At 37.1% G+C, this 19,196-nt stretch overlaps 1 protein-coding gene across 6 annotated transcripts in view; it reads left to right on the top strand.

Moving 5' to 3' along the window:
- The window catches only part of HHAT (hedgehog acyltransferase), a 190,568-nt gene that overhangs the window by 63,599 nt on the left and 107,773 nt on the right, over positions 1-19,196 (top strand). For all 6 annotated transcript variants that reach the window (XM_070741265.1, XM_070741247.1, XM_070741276.1 and 3 more), the window contains exons 7-8: positions 2,033-2,204; positions 18,954-19,104. In XM_070741265.1, the coding sequence (XP_070597366.1) occupies positions 2,033-2,204; positions 18,954-19,104 (323 nt within the window). The remainder of the gene's footprint in view (positions 1-2,032; positions 2,205-18,953; positions 19,105-19,196) is intronic.

The following is a 19,196-nucleotide window of genomic DNA, read 5'->3' as shown; positions in this document are numbered from 1 at the left end:
GCCTTCAAGCTATCCAGGCTGACAGCTGTCACAACCTCTTCTGGAAGTGAATTCCATAAACCAATGACCCTCTGGGTGAAGAAATATTTCCCTTTATTTGTCCTCACGTTTTTACCTATGAGCTTTAGGGAGTGCCCCCTCGTCCTAGTATTGTGTGATAGAGAAAATAATTTTTCTCTATCCACCTTTTCTATCCCATGCATGATTTTATACACTTCAATCAAGTCACCCCTTAAACACCATCTTTCAAGGCTGAAGAGACCAAGGCGTTACAACCTGGTTTCATAAGGGAGGTGCTCCATTTCCTTGATCATCGTTGCCCTTCTTTGCACCTTTTCCAGTTCTTACGAGTCCTCAGAGAGGGGCGGCATAGAAATCCAATTAATAAATAAATTATATCTGGATTATATATGGTGTGGAATCAAACCCAGGATCCAGAGGCCAATAATCACGGCTCATTACAGTGTTTATTTATTTAACAGTGTGCACAGGAGAGGCTGGTGCACCAGTTGCGGCCCTGTTTGGACCAGGAGTCACTCCTCACAGTCACTCATGCCCTCATCACCTCGAGGCTCGACTACTGTAATGCTTTCTACATGGGGCTACCTTTGAAAAGTGTTCGGAAACTTCAGATCGTGCAGAATGCAGCTGCGAGAGCTATCGTGGGCTTTCCCAAAAATGCCCATGTAACACCAACACTCCGCAGTCTGCATTGGTTGCCAATCAGTTTCCGGGCACAATTCAAAGTGTTGGTCATTACCTATAAAGCCCTTCATGGCACCGGACCAGGGTATCTACGAGACCGCCTTCTGCCACACGAATCCCAGCGACCGGTTAGGTCTCACAGAGTGGGCCTTCTCCGGGTCCCGTAAACAAAACAATGTCGTTTTGCAGGGCCCAGGGGAAAAGCCTTCTCTGTGGCGGTCCCGGCCCTCTGGAACCAACTCCCCCCGTAGATTAGAATTGCCCCTACCCTCCTTGCCTTTTGTAAGCTCCTTAAAATCCACCTCTGCCGTCAGGCATGGGGGAACTGAGATATTCTTTCCCCCTAGGCCTTTACAATTTATGCATGTTATGTTTGTTTGTAGGGATGTTTGGTTTTTACAATAAGGGTTTTTAGTTGTTTTAGTATTGGATTTATATGATGTTTTTTATTACTGTTGTTAGCTGCCCCGAGTCTACGGAGAGGGGCGGCATACAAATCCAATGAATGAATGAATGAATGAATGAATGAATGAATGAATGAATGAATGAATGAATGAATGAATGAATGAAAGAAAGAAAAGTGGGAGACAGACCCCTGCAGGCAAATAGATGTGTGGATAGTATACATTTCCGAAAGGAGAAGAAAGTGATGCATGCCTATGTACAGTATTTGTAATACATCTCAGGTTACTTCCTGCTTTTCTGTTATCTACAGAGAACAATGATTGTTTTATATAGATAACAGGAGGGCAGGAAGCAACCTGAGATGTATTATAAATACATATGTTAGAAGAAACATTTGTATCTTGAGATTCAGCAATTGCTATGGGGATGTTCTGATAAAATCATAGTTGCTGCAAGGACATATTCCTTATGCACAAATTTGTCTATTAAACCAGGGGTCCCCAACCATGGCAACTTTAAGACTTCTGGACTTCAACTCTCAGAGTTCCTCAGCCTGGCTCATTTCCTGGCTAAGGAATTCTGGGAGTTGCAATCCACAAGTCTTAAAGTTGCCAGGGCTGGAGACCCCTGTATTAAACTGTCCCTTCATCTGAAAACTAATTTTCCCCAGAATAGTGTTTTTGATATGTTTTTATCATTTTTACAAATTTCCTTATTATCTCCCATATTACTATTAAAGGCCTATGTTCTTCAGATTACAAAAATCAAGATGTTTCAGAAAGCACAATATACATGTTTGAAACACAAAGACTAAATAAAGATTCCAAATGGAATTAAAAAGGAAAGAAAACTATTGCTTGACACAATAGTCAATTTAAATCCAATTTTATACAGTATTAATGTTTAATTTTTTTTAATGCAGATGAACAAACAACAATTCTGCAATTGGAAGTCCAATCTATCTATTTTCATCTGGGGAGCCATTCGTATTTTGATTTGGTGGTGGTTGGCAGAATTGATGATTCATTTTATGTATATGCATGCTATTTACAGTAGCCTTTCACACCTGGAAGCAGTAACTTACTGGACATTAGGTGAGTGTATGTCTTTGTGTATAGAACTGATTGCTATATATTTATTAAGTGGCTAATCCTAACTCAGTGTAGAAGTTTTGCCCCAGTGGGCTCACCATTAACAGAATGGGTTTCAGCATGGGTTTATTGGTTCAGGTAGTTACCGTTTTTTGAACATTGCTTGGTTTCAACACAAACGAATTAAAGATATCCACAGATTATTAACATTTCCTTATCATTAAGAGAAGCAATAATGCACCCATGTCTTCATTGGGCAACTAGGAATGCATTCTATTTAAGCTTCCCATGCTAGGAAAGCTGCTTGCTTAGGTTAGAGAAAGAGAAATTAAGCAGAGAAATAACAAAGGGAGCATAAGTATTTAATTACCTTCATCAATTTTCATCTGTTTCTACTCTCACTCTACTGTTTATATTCTCGTTCTACTGAGTGTGCTGCTTGATAAATATAATTTGCCACTCAAAGAATGGCCCATAGGACTCCTCAAGTTCTTGTATTATTACATAGCATAGACAACATGGGCCAGCCACCAGCGATATCTCAACAGAAGTGCAATAGATTTTCTACTTCAAAGTGTATCACTCTTCCCCCTTCTCAACACAGCTTATCATGTTCTATGTTGGAATCCTATAAGAGTTATATTTTTGGTTCTTAATCATATACCGTATATCGTACAGTGGTGCCTTGGTATTCAGTTGCTTTAAAACTCATTGAATTTGATAGTCAATGCATTTGTCCTGGTACTCATCATTTGTTTGGTACTTGATGCACAAATTATAACTTGCCATTGTCGTCTTTCTTGTGACTCACTACATTATTCCTTATTGGAAAAATTTCTTTGGTATTCATTGTTTTTAGTATTCATTGTGTCTCCTGGAACCAATTAACGATGAATAGTGAGGCACAACTGTGCACGCTGATGTAATCAAGTCCATCCATCTTGGTGATGATTATCCTCTTTTACTCTTACATTTTCCCCACTAGTAGAGTCTTCTCTAGGCAGCTTGGCCTTTGTAAGTATAGATATAAAAATATAAACATATACTGCACACCAGAACAACTAGACACAAATGCCATCACTCTGATAAACAAATGATTCCCTCAACACTGTCAAACTGTTTACAAAGTCTGCACTATTAATTTTCTCATTGTTCCTATCACCCAACTTCTCCCACTTATGACTGCATGACTGTTACTTTATCCTTACAATTTATATTGCTGTTTCCTAATGTGATTTGATTGCTTATTTGTACCTATGACTATCATTAAGTGTTGTACCTTATGCATCCTTGACGAATGTGTCCTTTCTTTTATGTACACTAAGAGCATGTGCACCCAGACAGATTCCTTGTGTGTCCAATCATATTTAACCAATAAAGAATTCTATTCTATTCTGTATATTATGGCAGGAATGGCGAGCCTATGACACACATGCCACACAGATCCATATCAAGGCACATGAGCTAAGGTCGGCATAACACCAGCCAGCTGATAAAGCCCATATTGACTTCTTTCTGATATTTTGTGACTTTTTCAAATTATCTAGCATCACTGAGCATTAAACATTATTACTGTATTTTGCTAGCATGTGAAATTAAAGGTATTGCATACCGATGCAATGTATGTACCAGTGATGGTGAACCTATAGCACGGGTGCCACAGGTGGCACACGGAGCCATATCTGCTGGCACGCAAGCCGTTGCCCTAGCTCAGCTCCAATGTGAAAGTGTGTGCCGGCCAGCTGATTTTTGGCTTGCACAGAGGCTCTGGGAGGGCACTTTTGGCTTCCAGAGAGCCTCCAGGGGGGATTGGGGAGGGCATTTTTACCCTCCTCCAGCTCCAGGGAAGCCTTTGGAGCCTGGCGAAACACAAGCCTACTGGGCCTGCCAGAAGATGGGAAACAGGCCGTTTCTGGCCTCCAGAGGGCCTCCGAGGGATGGGGGAAGCTGTTTTCGCCCTTCCCAGACATGGAGTTATGGGTGTGGGCACTCGTGCATGCTTTTTCGGCACCCAAGGAAAAAAAGGTTCACTATCACTGGTATATACTGTAGGTATCAGCTTGGATGCTGGAAGATTGCATTAGTGATGAGGAAATAATTGAATGGGCAGAAGTCATTTTCTTGCTTCATTTTGAATTTCTAGGCTGTGGAATCCAACTACATTTTCCACCATCATAACTTTGGTATTCTAGTCTCCAGCCATAAGCAGCACATCTTCTTGGATGTTCTATTAATTTCAGATTGAATCTGACAGTAAAATTCACCAGCCTCCTCTTTTTCTGCATCAATGCTTGCTGCGTGAACTTGAATAATCATATTCAAGTGTTGTCCACAAATTCTAATTGATAATATTTGTTCCCAAATATTGTCCTTGTTATATCCTTCCTATGAAAACAATACCATTATTTCTTTATTTTTCATATGTTGAATAGCAAGCAGTAAGATACTGTACAATTTCACACTGATAGTGTGTTGGCGTAGAGTTGATCATCTTTCACAGTTTGAGCTTTTCCCATATTCACTCCACATTTAGTTTCAGATTTTCTTTTCCTTCATGGCAACATCAACAATTAGACATCCTAAAGGCCTTAATTTAGCCATGATATAAACACATTAGTACTTTGAAAGATGATTAGTTCTTCCTTAGTAGCATGTTGAATGCCCTTCATCTAGTATTATTTCATTAATCATTCTATAATTCATGTCCTTGTGGTTTGTTTGGTTTTTTTGATAAAATACAGGAATAGTTTACCATTGTTTTTTTGCAGCATGGTATGAAATGATGCCTTTTCCATTGCGATGCATCTTTCTGTATCACTGCTGTCCAGTATATGAGCCTACTTCTTTTAGCTAGGTAGCTAAAATGACTTTCTTGTCTTGTGAGTACAAATCTGACCAAAGGTATCAATCCTCTCATCCTCCCCCCGCCAAGGAATCTCAGTTTGTTGTGAAATATATTGAAAGTGATACAAGTATATGATATCTAATATTTTTAACTCTGTAATCCAAAGAATAGGGGATGTATGATTTAACATACAGTATTCTTGTAAATAATAATAAAAAATAAAAATGCCATGAAAATGATTATGGCACCCCCTAACCTAATATTTCATAATACATTACAATAAAACACTTTTTGCAGCTTCAACTCTTTGTCATACTCTTCTTGACCAAATGGTTCCAATTGTCTTAGGCTTGATGTGTTCCTTCTTCCAATTGTGAGTTTTAGCTCTTTCCATAGATGCTCTATATTAGGATTCAAAACTGGTTACTTCAGAACAGTCCATTGTTTACTTTTCAGCCATTCTTGGATTTTCCAAGATCCATTATTTTACGTCCTTAACAGCATGTTCTTATTCTGCTGATGACCTGAGAGAGGCAGAGCTTTCCAACACTGGACATTATGTTTTGCTCTGCCTTAGTAGTCTTCTGATTATTCTATTTCTTCACCCAGAGGGTCATTGGTTTATAGAATTCACTTCCAGAAGAGGTCATGACAGCTGTCAGCCTGGATAGCTTAAAGGCCGGATTACACAGATTCATGGATGCCAAGTATATCGGTGGTTATTGAAATGGATGTCCATGTGCCACCTCTATGTTGGTTGAGGCAGGTGGGATTCCCTTGGGTACCATTTTTTGGGGGTCAAAGGAAAGGGAGGGTTTTGACTTCTCTTTCTGTTCAAGATCCCCATGTAAAATTGGTGAGCTACTGTGTGACACAGAATGCTGGACTCGATGGGCTTTGGCCCAATTCAGCATGGCTCTTCTTATGTTCTTATGATTTCATTGTGTCCTTCACAGATTCAAGGCATGCAGTGTAAAAGGTAGCAAAAGAACTGTAGCATTGTGAAATCCCCTCCATGTTTTATAGTAGGAACCAGCAGGGGGTTGCTCCTGGTACCGCCTGGTTCTAAAAACCAGTAGCGCTGGCGGCGGGAGGCTCCGCCCACCCACCCGGATGCAAACCGGTAGTAAAGGGTTTTAGAACCCACTATAATAGGAACTATGTGCTTATTTATTTTTCCTTCTGTGATCATAGAACTTTTATGATGTACCAAAATACTCTGCCAGAAGGATATGCATTTAAGGAAACTTCAGTCTGGCTTTTTTTGTGTCTGTCAGAATTAAGGGCTTCCTGGGTCTTATATCAGGAAGGCCTTTCAGTCAGACAACGAAGGTGCTTTGACTTGACCTTGATTTTGGTGGTCAATCAGAATCTGTTTTGAAATTCCCTTGGTTCTTTCTCCAGCTTTCAAACTATCCTTCTGTTCAATCTGGAGTAATTTTTCCTCTTGCAGCTTTGTCCTGGGAGGTGGCTTACAATCCCATGTACCTTAAATTGTGGTCATAAGAACACATCAACATGGAGATGGTTTATCATGCTTGGCTATCTTCTCACCCCCACCCCCCTTTGGCAATATTCTGCTTTTCTTTCTATGGTCTATGTTCATTGGGCTGCAAAATATGCCCGAGAAAGTACTTTTTTCCATACAGATAGGCTGATTATGAGATTGAGGATACCTATGATATCAATTAAACATTCTGCTTGAGAGATCACTAATGTCCAGTTATATCTTTTAGCTTCTAAGGGGAACCAATAATTAAACCAATGCTATTCTCATTTGCTATTATTTTTTGTAGACCTAAATACGTGTTCATTATATTCACTTCATTAAATTAATTCAGTCATCATCACTTTGCTAAAATGAATGCTAGTAATTGATGGTTATAGATTTGAAAATGTGGCCATTTGTTGAGCAGTTATTATGAGGTGGACTCTACCTTCCATTGTATTTCAGAAATTTTGGAATGCTTTTCTAATGCTTATTAGGAGTTTGAGAGCCAGTTTGGTTTAGTGGTTAAGGCACCAACCTAGAAAATGGGAGACCGTGCTTTCTAGTCCTGCCTTAGACACACACAGTCAACTGGGTAACCTTGGCCAATAGTTTCCCTCAGCCCTAGGCATGATGCAATGGCAAACCTCTTCCGAAAAACCTTGCCAAGAAAACTTCAGGGACTTGTCTAGAGAGTCTCCAAGAATCAAACATGATTGAACAGAAGAAAAAAAAATTAAGAGGTCAATATCCTGTTTAGGCAATGAAATTACAATTTAGTTGTTGATATAATTTCTGTTTAAAATCCATAAACGATGAGATATGTTATCTCAAGTCAGGATATTGTTGATAATTTCTAAATCGATATCTGGGAAAAAGTGATATAAAGGATACAGATCTGGCCCTCCCTCTGTGAATGAAGCTGTTTTCAATAGCAGCTTCCAGACTGTGGGATATTTTATTTTCTACAATTTGTCAGGATTTTTTCTTTGTATTTTCTTTTTCTTTTTTTGCCAATTGATTTAAGGTTTCCTGTTTGTCTTGCCAAACAGATGGTTTTGATATGACACACGCTCCTTTTATGTTTTAGCTGCTTCCGATTTGGGACTGTTACTTTATTTCATTTATGAGATTCCTTTGTGCTTAATTATTGCAAGCAATAATTGCAATATGCAAATATCTTGCCAAAAATGTCATATTTTCCAGTTTTAATATACAGGGTTTTTAAAAACAGTTTTTAAAAGAGATAATATATAAATAATTCTGCTTTCCTCTCCTAAACACTGAGCATTCAAGTAATTATGGAACTTAGCCCAATGAGTCCCTCTGAGCTAATATAATTAGACAGCAATGTTGTGATTTTGCTTTAACTCTTATTTTATTTGCATAGTACTTATAGTGCAGGATGAAAAAAACGGTATCACTTATTGTCCATAAAAATAGAGCAAAACTCTGATATATGATAAAAAAAAATACACCTACTTAGAATTTTAAAGTGAATTGTACTTTAATTGAATTCCCATAGTAACGTCTTTATTAGATTTGTAGTTATCATTTACAAAGGGTTTTCTATGAAATGTTCAGATTTTGTTTCTGTCTACTTTTTATCCTTTACAATAGTTTGCTAGCATTTAAAAATATTTGTCCTGGGGTTTTTTTGTGTGTGAATAGATGAGAAAGAAAATAGATTTTCATACAGGAAAATTTCCAAGGAAATGAGGATAAAGAGAGTTGGTAACTTTTATCTTTGTCTTTGATAATTATTCTCTGACCACTAATAAGTGCTACTTGCCAACATAGACAAAGCAGAGCTACTTAACACATTCTTTGCATCAGTCTTCACACAAAAAGAAACTGCAGATCAACTAATCAGTAACACAACTGCAAAAAACAGAGTTGAAACAAAATTCAACATAAGCAAAAATACAGTAAGAGACCACCTTTCTGAACTTAACGAATACAAATCCCCAGGACCAGATGGACTCCACCCCAGAGTCCTAAAGGAACTAGCAGACGTCATTTCAGAATCACTGTACCACATTTTCTAAAAATCCTGGAATCCAGGAGAACTACCTGTAGACTGGAAACGAGTTGCTTATTTGTACCTATTTGTTGTTCTGGTTTCTGGTAGAAGTTTAGTAATTACAAATAACTCTCATTAAATGCATAATTTCATGAATAAAGCAATTCCGTTTATTTCTCTGCTCTCTTGTACTTCAATACATCCCAGACATCAATCGGTCCGTTATCTCTCTTCCAGCCGCATTTCTCACATTCCTTTTCCTGCTTCAATTAGACAAGATTTATTTCCTAACTACATAGCTATAAAAAACAGCAGCACTGACTGAATACAATACATTGGCTTACTAGAGCGTGGCGAAAACCCCCTCCATATTTCTTTTCAGCAACGTTGAAACGCCACCCTTCTTCTCCACTAGCCCCCTCACTACAATATTTAACCCACTCCTCTCCTTAATATCTTCTTCCAGACGTTTGCTCTCTACGTTTCTGAATCCTTCTGAATTTAGGGTTAACCCAGCGCATGTCTGATTCTGCCTCCCACCTGTTCTACTACCTGTAACCCCGGGCCCCCCACTACTTCATAAACACTATCTGAATCTGAGTCCTCAATATCTTCATCATCCTCCAACTGATCAAGAGTATGTACAACATTTGTCATCTACAAAAAAGGCAAAACCCCCCAGACCCAGGTAACTACACACCAATTAGTTTAACATCAATGCCTGTGAAAATGCTGTAAAAAATCTGCCACCGCTTAGAAACAAAGTAACAATCAGAAGCCAACACAGTTTTATTAAGAACAAATCATGCCAAACCAATAGATAGATAGCATCTGGAGAAATGGATGACATCTGGAGGTAGAGCTTCCTTAAGTGTTTTATAAAAGTGAAGCCTTGTTTTCCCCTCTAACAACTCCTAGTCTTAGGTAGAAGCTAGGGGAGACAATTGGATTTGGTCCTTGGATAACATTCAGTACCCATCTGTGTCTTGAGCTTAATTCCAGCACTAACATCAAGTTGACAATTATTAATTATTTTTGAAATTTAGCACCATTTGTTCTTGATATTTTGTCCCAAGCATTAATTAGCAGCTGTCTTTTCAGCTACTATTGCTTCTTCTTTCAAAGACGGTTTCATGTAATATAATTTTGTGAGATGAAAGCATGAATAAACGTGTCTCAATCTACATTTATTGTATATCTAAAAGTGATTAGCACAACCAATTGATAGTAATTTACATTAAAATATATATATTAAATGTCATAACTACTATAGCCCTATTGAATAAGGAAGTATGAATTTGCATTATACTTTGGTCATATTGAGAAAGAGTTGATGTATATCACTGCTTGGTACCCTTTCAAGCATTAAATAGTACTATTCATTTTTATTATTAAAATTGAAGAATAATCCTTGATTCAGAATTAATATGAAGTGCTCTGGCTGATATCTTTAATTTATAGACTTAATAAACCAGCAAATTATTTTTAAATTCATTTTTAAATATTCTATTTTTTCAATAGAAGATTTTGGTGTCTTTGCATTCATTGACATTTTAATGAACTATTAACAAAGGAATGAATTTGCTGTTCAAATAACGCTGGACAAGAAGCATTTCGAAATAAGAAAATACAAGCTGTGGCACAAGATATTTAATGACATCTAGTGCAGTTCAAGTACTATGCAAATACTTTTCACCTAAGGGCTGTAAATATCCTTAAAGTAAAATATGATATTGCTTTATAGAAACAGACCATAGTAATCAATCCTATCTAAAATACTTAAGCTGAGAAATGTTAACTGAGAGATGTGGGTGAAACAAACTAGCTCTACGGGAGCTGGATTTAGATCCATCTCTTTTTTCCCCATCACCATCTTTGTGACTCTCAGTTGGTACACATGAAAATAGAATATGTATTTGTACTATAGCAAAGAGAGTATTTAAAATAATGATTTTAAGATTCATTAATATAAGTACCCTACACTTTTCTAATTATTATATTTTGCAATTTCCCTTTAGTTCTATAACGGCCCTGATTAAATATATTTTTTAACAGTGTTTGCATATGAAATACATTTCAGTGTATTTTTCCATGTACTTTCTAGAGTTCTCCATGAACAATACTGTCTTCCACTTTTGTTAGGCTAATAGCAAAACAATAATTATACATGAAAGTGAACAGAGGCTATCCTCTGTTAAGAACTCCTATGGGAAGAAAGCCAATATTTTGGGTCAAACTTATATTTGAAAGAGTAAGATTTCTCTTCCTAGTAAAGCTGAAGTGAATTCAACCAAGCCTGTTGCTTTTTGTTGTGGTCTCTTTGACCTTGTTCATTGTGGGTCTCTAATTCATTTAGATTACTTAAGAGCCGAGGTGATGCAGTACTGCAGACGACTTCAACTGATTGCTAACTGCAATTCAGCAGTTAAAATCTCATCGGCTCAAGGTTGACTCAGCCTTCCATCCTTCCGAGGTGGTTAAAATGATGATCCAGATTGTTGGGGGCAATATGCTGAATCTGTAAACCGCTTAGAGAGGGCTGTAAGATCACTATGAAGCAGTATATAAATCTTGGTGCTATTACTATTGATATTATGCACCTGGAATTTTCTAAAGCTTGTGGTATTGTTTAGTGGGAGCTCTGTGTGACTAGGCAACAAATGCCTGTAGCTCCTCTTTGACCATTGTAATATTTTCATCCTTGAACTCATTGCCCTTCTACTTTATTAAAATTATTTTTAATATCTAGTTATAAACTTAGGAAGTATTTATACAAAAAATCCTTTTTTCTGTGCTTGCTTTAATATCTTTTTTTTGTCAGGACATCTTCTCCAGCTTCACAGGCAGTGAAGGGCTACCACAATTTTTACTACCACAGTGTGGTCGTGGTTTATGCATTTTCTTTCAACATCTTTCAGTGCAAATTGGGAGCTCCATTTTCGCTACCCCACTGCGTTTCCCCCCCTGTCCGGGCAGTAGCCCACCTCTGTTCATGGGTATCTTTAAGGATCAATGTTGAAGGAGCTAACTTTCTCCCCATCATGAATGGGCATAAAGTATGTCCTTTCTCCATTAGAAAATGTCACATAATACACATTTGTAAGCACTGTAGGCACTTGATAAATAGACTTGCTGCAATCAGTATTTTCATTTGCAGGGGAGCAAGGTCTGAAGACAGATTCTGAAGCTGTTTTGTAAGAAACTGTGAAAAGTGGGGGTTGAGGTGTTTGGTTTATGTAAGAACAGGCAACACAGTCCAGATGTGAGAGACACGAGAAAATACATTTCAAAGAACTCCACTTTAATGTATTTACTATAATTAGGGCTGGAAATGTGATTTTAGTTTTCAAAAATCTTAGCATGTTCTTAGAATTGATCTTATTCTTGCTTTTCTGTTTTCATAAGGCTTTACACCAGTGTTGCCCACTTCTTCAGTCTTCCTACCACATCCAAACGTTGCCTAGCAGCTTCCTCATCAAACAAATGAGATGCATTCCCATGTACAGAAGATCTTCAGCTCCCTGCTGGAATAATGGAAACCTTCCATTAAGGCATCAAAATCTTTCCTGCTTGGTTTTCACTAGAGTAGAAAGGCTTAGCCAAAGATTGAGTAAGCAAATCTTGGTTCCTCAGTCAAGAACTTTATTTTACATTGTCTAGTCTTTATAAGTAATTTTTCTTTTAACCCTAATCCTATTTCCAGCACTGAATGAGCAGACCACTCACAAGATTGGGTCCAAAGCAGTGATAGGCTCTTACGGATACGCAGTACCAGTAGCAAAATTTGGAGCTCCGCCCCGGAGCACCCAATTTATTTATTTATTTTTATTTGTTTGTTTGGTCCAATACACAATAATAAACAATGAGGGTTATAGAGGATATAATCAGGTAGAATGTATTAAAAGGAGAACAGAGGAGAAAATAAAGGAGTAAAATATAACTATGAGAGAATAGCAGAAAAAGGTATAGGGATAGAAGAGAAGATATATGAGATATGGGACAGACTATAGGACAGGGGACGGTAGGCACTCTGGTGCACTTGTGTACACCCTTAAATTTGCACTGAAAGATGTTGAAACAAAATGCATAAGCCACGCCCACAGTTTGGTAGTAAAAATTTTGGTAGCCCATCACTGGCCCAAAGGGTTAAGGCAGATGGAAGCAGATGTTTAAAGGAACTGTCAAGTCATATTGACCTTGACTCTTTGTTTAGATCCTAGAGATCATGGAGTATATTCAGATGGATCCCACAGAAGCTTTTCCTCTGTTGGCAACATTCTTGGAAAGATACAAGAAGGGACAAGCTGCTGAATGTGAAAAACCAATAAATCCTGACAGTATGAACTCAGCATTTTTTCTGATTATGTTAAGGATAGAATCATAACATATATAAAGAGCATGCCAAGAATAGACTATAGCTTCAACCCAATAAAAATCAGTTCAGGTAGTACGGGAATGAAAGCCTAACATAAAAATATTTTTGAAAGTAAATCCATCAGCAGTTGGTTTGATGCATAATATTTTAAGCACCATTAAAATTTTTTGACTAGAGTAGAATACTGTGAAGGGCTTCCGGCCAAGAGCCACTGTATATAAATAGTATGACCATGTCTCACAGCTATGTTTTGATCTTGAATATAAATCACCATGTTATTTATTCCATAAGTAAGAAACATCTTTAGAACTCTAGAATGTGTTAAGAATTAAATTACACTCTATGAAATCAATGTCATTTTCTCTCACTGTAAAACATCTGTATCCAAAATTATGCTAAAGGCTTTGTGTACAATAAGATAGTTAGCATATTATACATTTTATGAAGCTTTCATGTCATGGCTGCTTCAGAATATATCCACAAAGTGCTGAGATCATTTTGGAGAAAGAGGAATTGAATAACACAATCTTGAGTTCTAAAATCCCAAAATGATGGTTATCCTCTATGTTGGTTGAGGCAGGCAGGATTCCCTTGGGTACCATTTGTTGGGGGGTCAAGGGAAAGGGAGGGTTTTGCCTTCTCTTTCTGCTCAAGATGCCAATATACAATTGGTGGGCCACTGTGTGACATAGAATGCTGGACTCGATGGGCTTTGTCCCGATTCAGCATGGCTCTTCTTATGTTCTTATGTTCTTAAAAGCTCCCATTCCTATTTTTTACTGTGCTGATCACAAAACATTTAGAACTTCTGAACTGAATTATTATTAGAATTATTTAGGTCACTACAAACTGAAGCATAACTGATGGGCCTTTTCAGAGTCACAATAATTGTCAACATTCCAAAAGTAACTTCAACCTTTTTTCTGCACATTGAAGCAATAACACAGGTATGGGGTCTACTAAGGCCAATATGTCTCAACCTTTTGCATAGGGCCAGTTCAAAACAATTGTGTTCTTCTTAACACTGGACAGAACAATGAGACAAATAAATTTGTTCGTTTGAATAAAGTAGTTTTTATTTTTTCTGCACCACAGCCACCCAGCCATCCAATGTCAACAACTGATGATGCTTTGTATATAACTGAAGAAGTTCTGGTTAAGAATAATAATACTGATTTGTCAGACATTTCTTCTAAGTAATTGCTGTTGTGCTGATCATTACAGATAATTTGATTCTGTTAAGAAAAAGAGATTGCAGAAAAATCTTTTTTTTTTTTAGTACTAGTTTTTACTAGTATCTTCACACATTTCAAGATAAATACATAATATCTTTTATAATGGAAAATCAAAGAAGATATTGGGAAAAATTATAAAATATTAAAATTACTTCTAAACTAACTAATAAGCTTGCTCAATGCTTGTTGAGGACAAGGAATCACATATGAATCATTTAAGAATTAGTTTTGAGAGATATTCAGAACTGAATTAATTAATTAGATAAAGGACTTGCAGACTGAGACTTTTTAAAAAATGGGTTTAATCAAGGCACTAGATCACTTATAAAATCTGAATGCATGCTTAATATTAGTTTTTAAAGTACAAATGTATATTCTTCAAGCATAAGATACTGTCAAAAGTTGGAAACACAGAGTTGATGAAAGTGTTGTATGAATTCCATTTTGAGAAGAGAAATACTAAAAGGAGAATTGAAATGAGTGTACAAAAAATTATTCCTAGATTACCCTTCAGTAACTTTATAGGATGCCTACTTGGAGACTAAATCTTTGCCACTTCATGTTATGCAGTATAGGATATTGTGTACTTTGTATGTTTTTCTTTGTTACTGTTGTGAGTGGCTTAGGATTTATTAAGAAGTGGGTTCCTCTTGGTTTGGACCTGTTTGCCTGAACTGGTAGCCAACTGCTGGTGATGTCATGATGACATCACAGAACTGGTTCAGTCAGTGCTGGTCCGCGGGTGCTGCTATCGTTTTTTTTTAAAAAAAATTAATTCCATTTTTTAAAAATTACAGCCTTGATTTTTACAAAATGCTGAAAATGAATTGATTCAAATTAGTGAACTGTTACTCCTAGGAAATGTTAACATGAAATAAAAGTATTTTAATTTTTTAAAAAATATTACTTTTTTTGAAATATTACTGAATCAGTGAACTGTTTTGAAAATATGCTATCTTACATTTGTTGGCTTTCTTCTCTCTTTTGTAGCATATAACTAAGATAGTAAGATTTTCTATTCAAGTTCCTTCCTTAGAGAAGTTCTCTTAAGGGCCCGAGTTTGAGTTATCTTGTCATGGAGATGAACAATTGGGCTTCCTCTGAACACTGAAACTTCAGAGATGGCTTGGATAATGATCTATGCCAGTGATGGCGAACCTATGGCATGGGTGCCACAGGTGGCATGCAGAGCCATTTCTGCTGGCACGCTAGCCCTTGCCCTAGCTCAGCTCCAACATGGATGTGTGTGCTAGCCAGCTGATTTTTTGCTCGCACAAAGGCTCTGAGGGGGTGTTTTGGGTTTCTGGAGAGCTCTGGGGGGGATGGGGAAGGGCATTTTTACCCTCCCTTATCTCCAGGGAAGCCTTTGGAGCCTGGGGAGGACGAAAGAAGAGCCTACTGGGCCCACCAGAAATTGAATAGCAGGCCATTTCCGGCCTCCAGAAGGCCTCCATGGTTATAAGGAAAGTTGTTTTCACCTTCCCCAGGCATTGAATTATGGGTGTGGGCACTCATGCATGCGTGATAACGCATGCACGTGCCCACTCTTTTGGCACCTGAAGAAAAAAAGTTTTGCCGTCACTGATCTAGGCAATATCCAAAAATAGCAAAGAATGTTTTGTTCACAAAAAGCTTTATCCACCAAAGGTCCAAGCAATAATACCTGCCCAGCCCTAGTATCTGTGATAGATATTTTCTACTTCAGAATTGAAAAGATATTTGGCAATAAGAGAGTTAAGTACCATGGTCCCAAGGCTTTTTGAGCAATTTTGGGCAGCAGTTTCCAACAGTGTATGTTTCTTTCAGGAGTGGGGAATCTGTCTGTCTGTCTGATTTCTGAGGCTTTTCTGAGTATGGATAACAAGTCTGTAAACAAATTAAAGGTTTGGAGCATGTTGCCATAATTATCACATTTAATACATGTAAGCAATTTTCATTCACTTCAAACGGCATGTAGAATTAAGTTTGGAAAGGTCTGGCTTATGCATCTCAAAAAGAAAATCCATCTATTCATCAGAAATATTATCAGATATTTCATATTCCTTCAATAGTGTCTGTTTCATGCATTATTCAGGCTTAGGATAAGTGTTTGTATTTGCTACCATTGCCTGAAAGCGTTTTGTATGCTTTTAGAAAATGAAGCCTTGGACATGTGAAGAAACATGAGTTACAGTAGTCCAGTTTATGTAAATAGAAGAAGGCTGTCCCCAAATGTTGTTGAACTCCATTTTTTTAGCTTTTGCTGTCATGAACATTGATAGATGTTGCAGAGCAATCTCTCAGACTGCAGATTACTGTCCCATGAGAATGCACTGAAATGGGAATATAGCTGAGCATTTTAAAGGCTCTTAGTTTCAAACATTGCAGCATTTATCCTGTCATCCACCAACCCCCGAAGTCACATATCTTTGAAGCAGAGCAATATTAAAGGCTAAAAGAAATTTAGATGCAGAAGTAAAGTCGTATCTGTAATAACACTGAACATATGAACTATTGACTTAATATTTAAGGAACGTGAAGATTTATAGTTCTTGGAGGGTAAATATTTATCTTTCAGATCCATGTCTTGATTTACACTGAGGTGAAAATCAATATTTACTTATAACCATTTCAATCTAGAAATCCTAGCTAAATTATGGAACTGTAATATTCCTCCTGTATTCTTATAGTTGTTAAACTACATAACAATGAGTGAGAAAATGAACAGATTAAAAAACTCTATTACAACTTTTGCTTTGGTGATTTTAAGATCATATATTGCTCCTTAAATAAAATTGCAGCCTTGTTCTAGAACAGAAGTGTCAAACTAGTGGCCCATGGGCCGGATGTGTCATACGCAGGCCATGCCCTCCCCAGCTCTGTGAATGGGAAAATTGTGATGAAATATCACGTAACAGTAACGAGACATAGCGAGTTTGACACCCGTGTTGTAGAAAAAGTGTTTGAAAAAAAATCAGTAACTGGGCAAATGAGGGCCGTAGCAACCATTCTATTCAAATGAAAAAAATAAAACTGGAAATTTATTTAGTGGTTTATTTAGTGGTTTATTTAGTGGTTTATTTAGTGGTTTGTTTGTTTGTTTGTTTGTTTGTTTGTTTGTTTGTTTGTTTGTTTGTTTAGTTAGTTAGTTAGTTAGTCCAATACACAATACATATCGAAGAGAATAGACATGTAGTAAAATATATAAAGAAAAGGATAGAAGAAAAGATATAAAAATAGAGGAGAAGATATATGAAAAGAAGAAAAGATATATGATATATGAGATAAAGGAGAGATAATTGGACAGGGGACGAAAGGCACACTAGTGCACTTATGTACACTCCTTTTACTGTTTACTGTGAGTTGGCTTCCTCATTTTAAAATCCAAATGTATTCTGAAATGGGCTGTAATTTTCCAAGATGCATCATAAAAATGTCTTACATTTCTCTTCATTTTATGGAAATTCTATGTGCAAGGCACTTCAGATTCACTATGAATTCACTGAATTCTTCTAAGTTGGTCCATCCTGCAGCTGTCCAAGTAGTACTGTACCGATAGAAGAGAATATTTGTAGTTTAGAGTTGAACTGTAAGGTCCTTGGTGCTCTCTGAGCTTGGTACTTATATTCTGAGGTACAGTTTTCATACTATACATAAACGATCTTTGCGATTGCCTCACTAGCAATTGCGTTCTCTTTGCAGATGATGTCAAACTATTTAATACCACCGACAATACTGCTACCCTTCAAAAAGACCTTGACAACGTAGCAGAATGGTCTAAAACCTGGCAACTTCAAATCTCCACCACTAAATGCTCTGTCTTACACATTGGTAAAAAGAATCAGAATACTAAATATAAACTTGGAGGAATTGAATTTATTGATAACCCTCAATCTGTCAAAGACCTTGGAGTACTCATATCCAATGACCTAAGTCCTAGAGCCCACTGCAACAATATTGCCAAAAAGGCTTTAAGAGATGTTAACTTAATCCTTCGCAGCTTCTTCTCTGGTAATTTTGAACTGCTAACAAGAGCTTACAAAGCATTTGTCAGACCAATCCTAGAATACAGCTCGCCTGTATGGAACCCACATTGCATATCTGACATCAACACAATTGAGAGAGTCCAGAAATATTTCACAAGAAGAGTCCTTCACTCCTCTTCTCACAACAAAATACCTTACTCTGCCAGACTTGAAATTCTTGGTTTAAACAACTTACAACTCCGCCGTCTCCGTTCCAACTTAATTATAGTTCATAAAAACATATACCAAAATGTCCTACCTATTAACGACTACTTCACCTTCAACCACAACAACACACGAGCACGAAATCGATTTAAACTAAATGTCAACCGCTCCAAACTTTACTGCAAAAAATACAACTTCAGCAACAGAGTAATCAACGCCTGAAATGCACTACCTGATTCTGTGGTTTCTACTCCTAACCCCAAAACTTTTAACCTTAGACTATCTACAATTGACCTCTCCCCCTTTCTAAGAGGTCTGTAAGGGGCGTGCATAAGCGCACCACTGTGCCTACCGTCCCTGTCCTATTGTCTTCTTTTGTTACTTTTTATCATTACTTTAACTAATTTTTAATTTGTACAAATTATCACCCTATAATTGTTTGACAAATAAAATAAATAAATAAAATAAAAGTTTGTGCATGGGAGAAAAAAAGACATACTGTATGGTTTAATAAAGTGCATTTGTAAAAACACAGTAGCATATTTAGAAAAAAAGAGGACTATAAATATTTCAATGATATACTAAAGCAGAATATTTTTCTCTTGCATTCTTACAGGTGGCCTTGCCCTGGCCCAGGTCCTATTTTTCTATGTGAAATACCTTGTACTTTTTGGTGTTCCAGCACTTGTTGTTCGTATGGATGGACTCAAGCCTCCTGACTTACCTCGTTGTGTAAGCACCATGTACAGTTTTTCTGGAATGTGGAGGTTAGCTTTATTTCATTGCTGATGTTTATTGTGCGATCCTTTATAAATATATATGAAATAATAGTTGGGGGCTATAGTAATCTGCATATTCA

This window comes from Erythrolamprus reginae, chromosome 1 (genome assembly GCF_031021105.1).
Source record: "Erythrolamprus reginae isolate rEryReg1 chromosome 1, rEryReg1.hap1, whole genome shotgun sequence".
Taxonomy (NCBI): Eukaryota; Metazoa; Chordata; class Lepidosauria; order Squamata; family Dipsadidae; genus Erythrolamprus; species Erythrolamprus reginae.
Note: the sequence above shows the minus strand (reverse complement) of the source record. Positions and strands in the feature narration are given on the sequence as shown.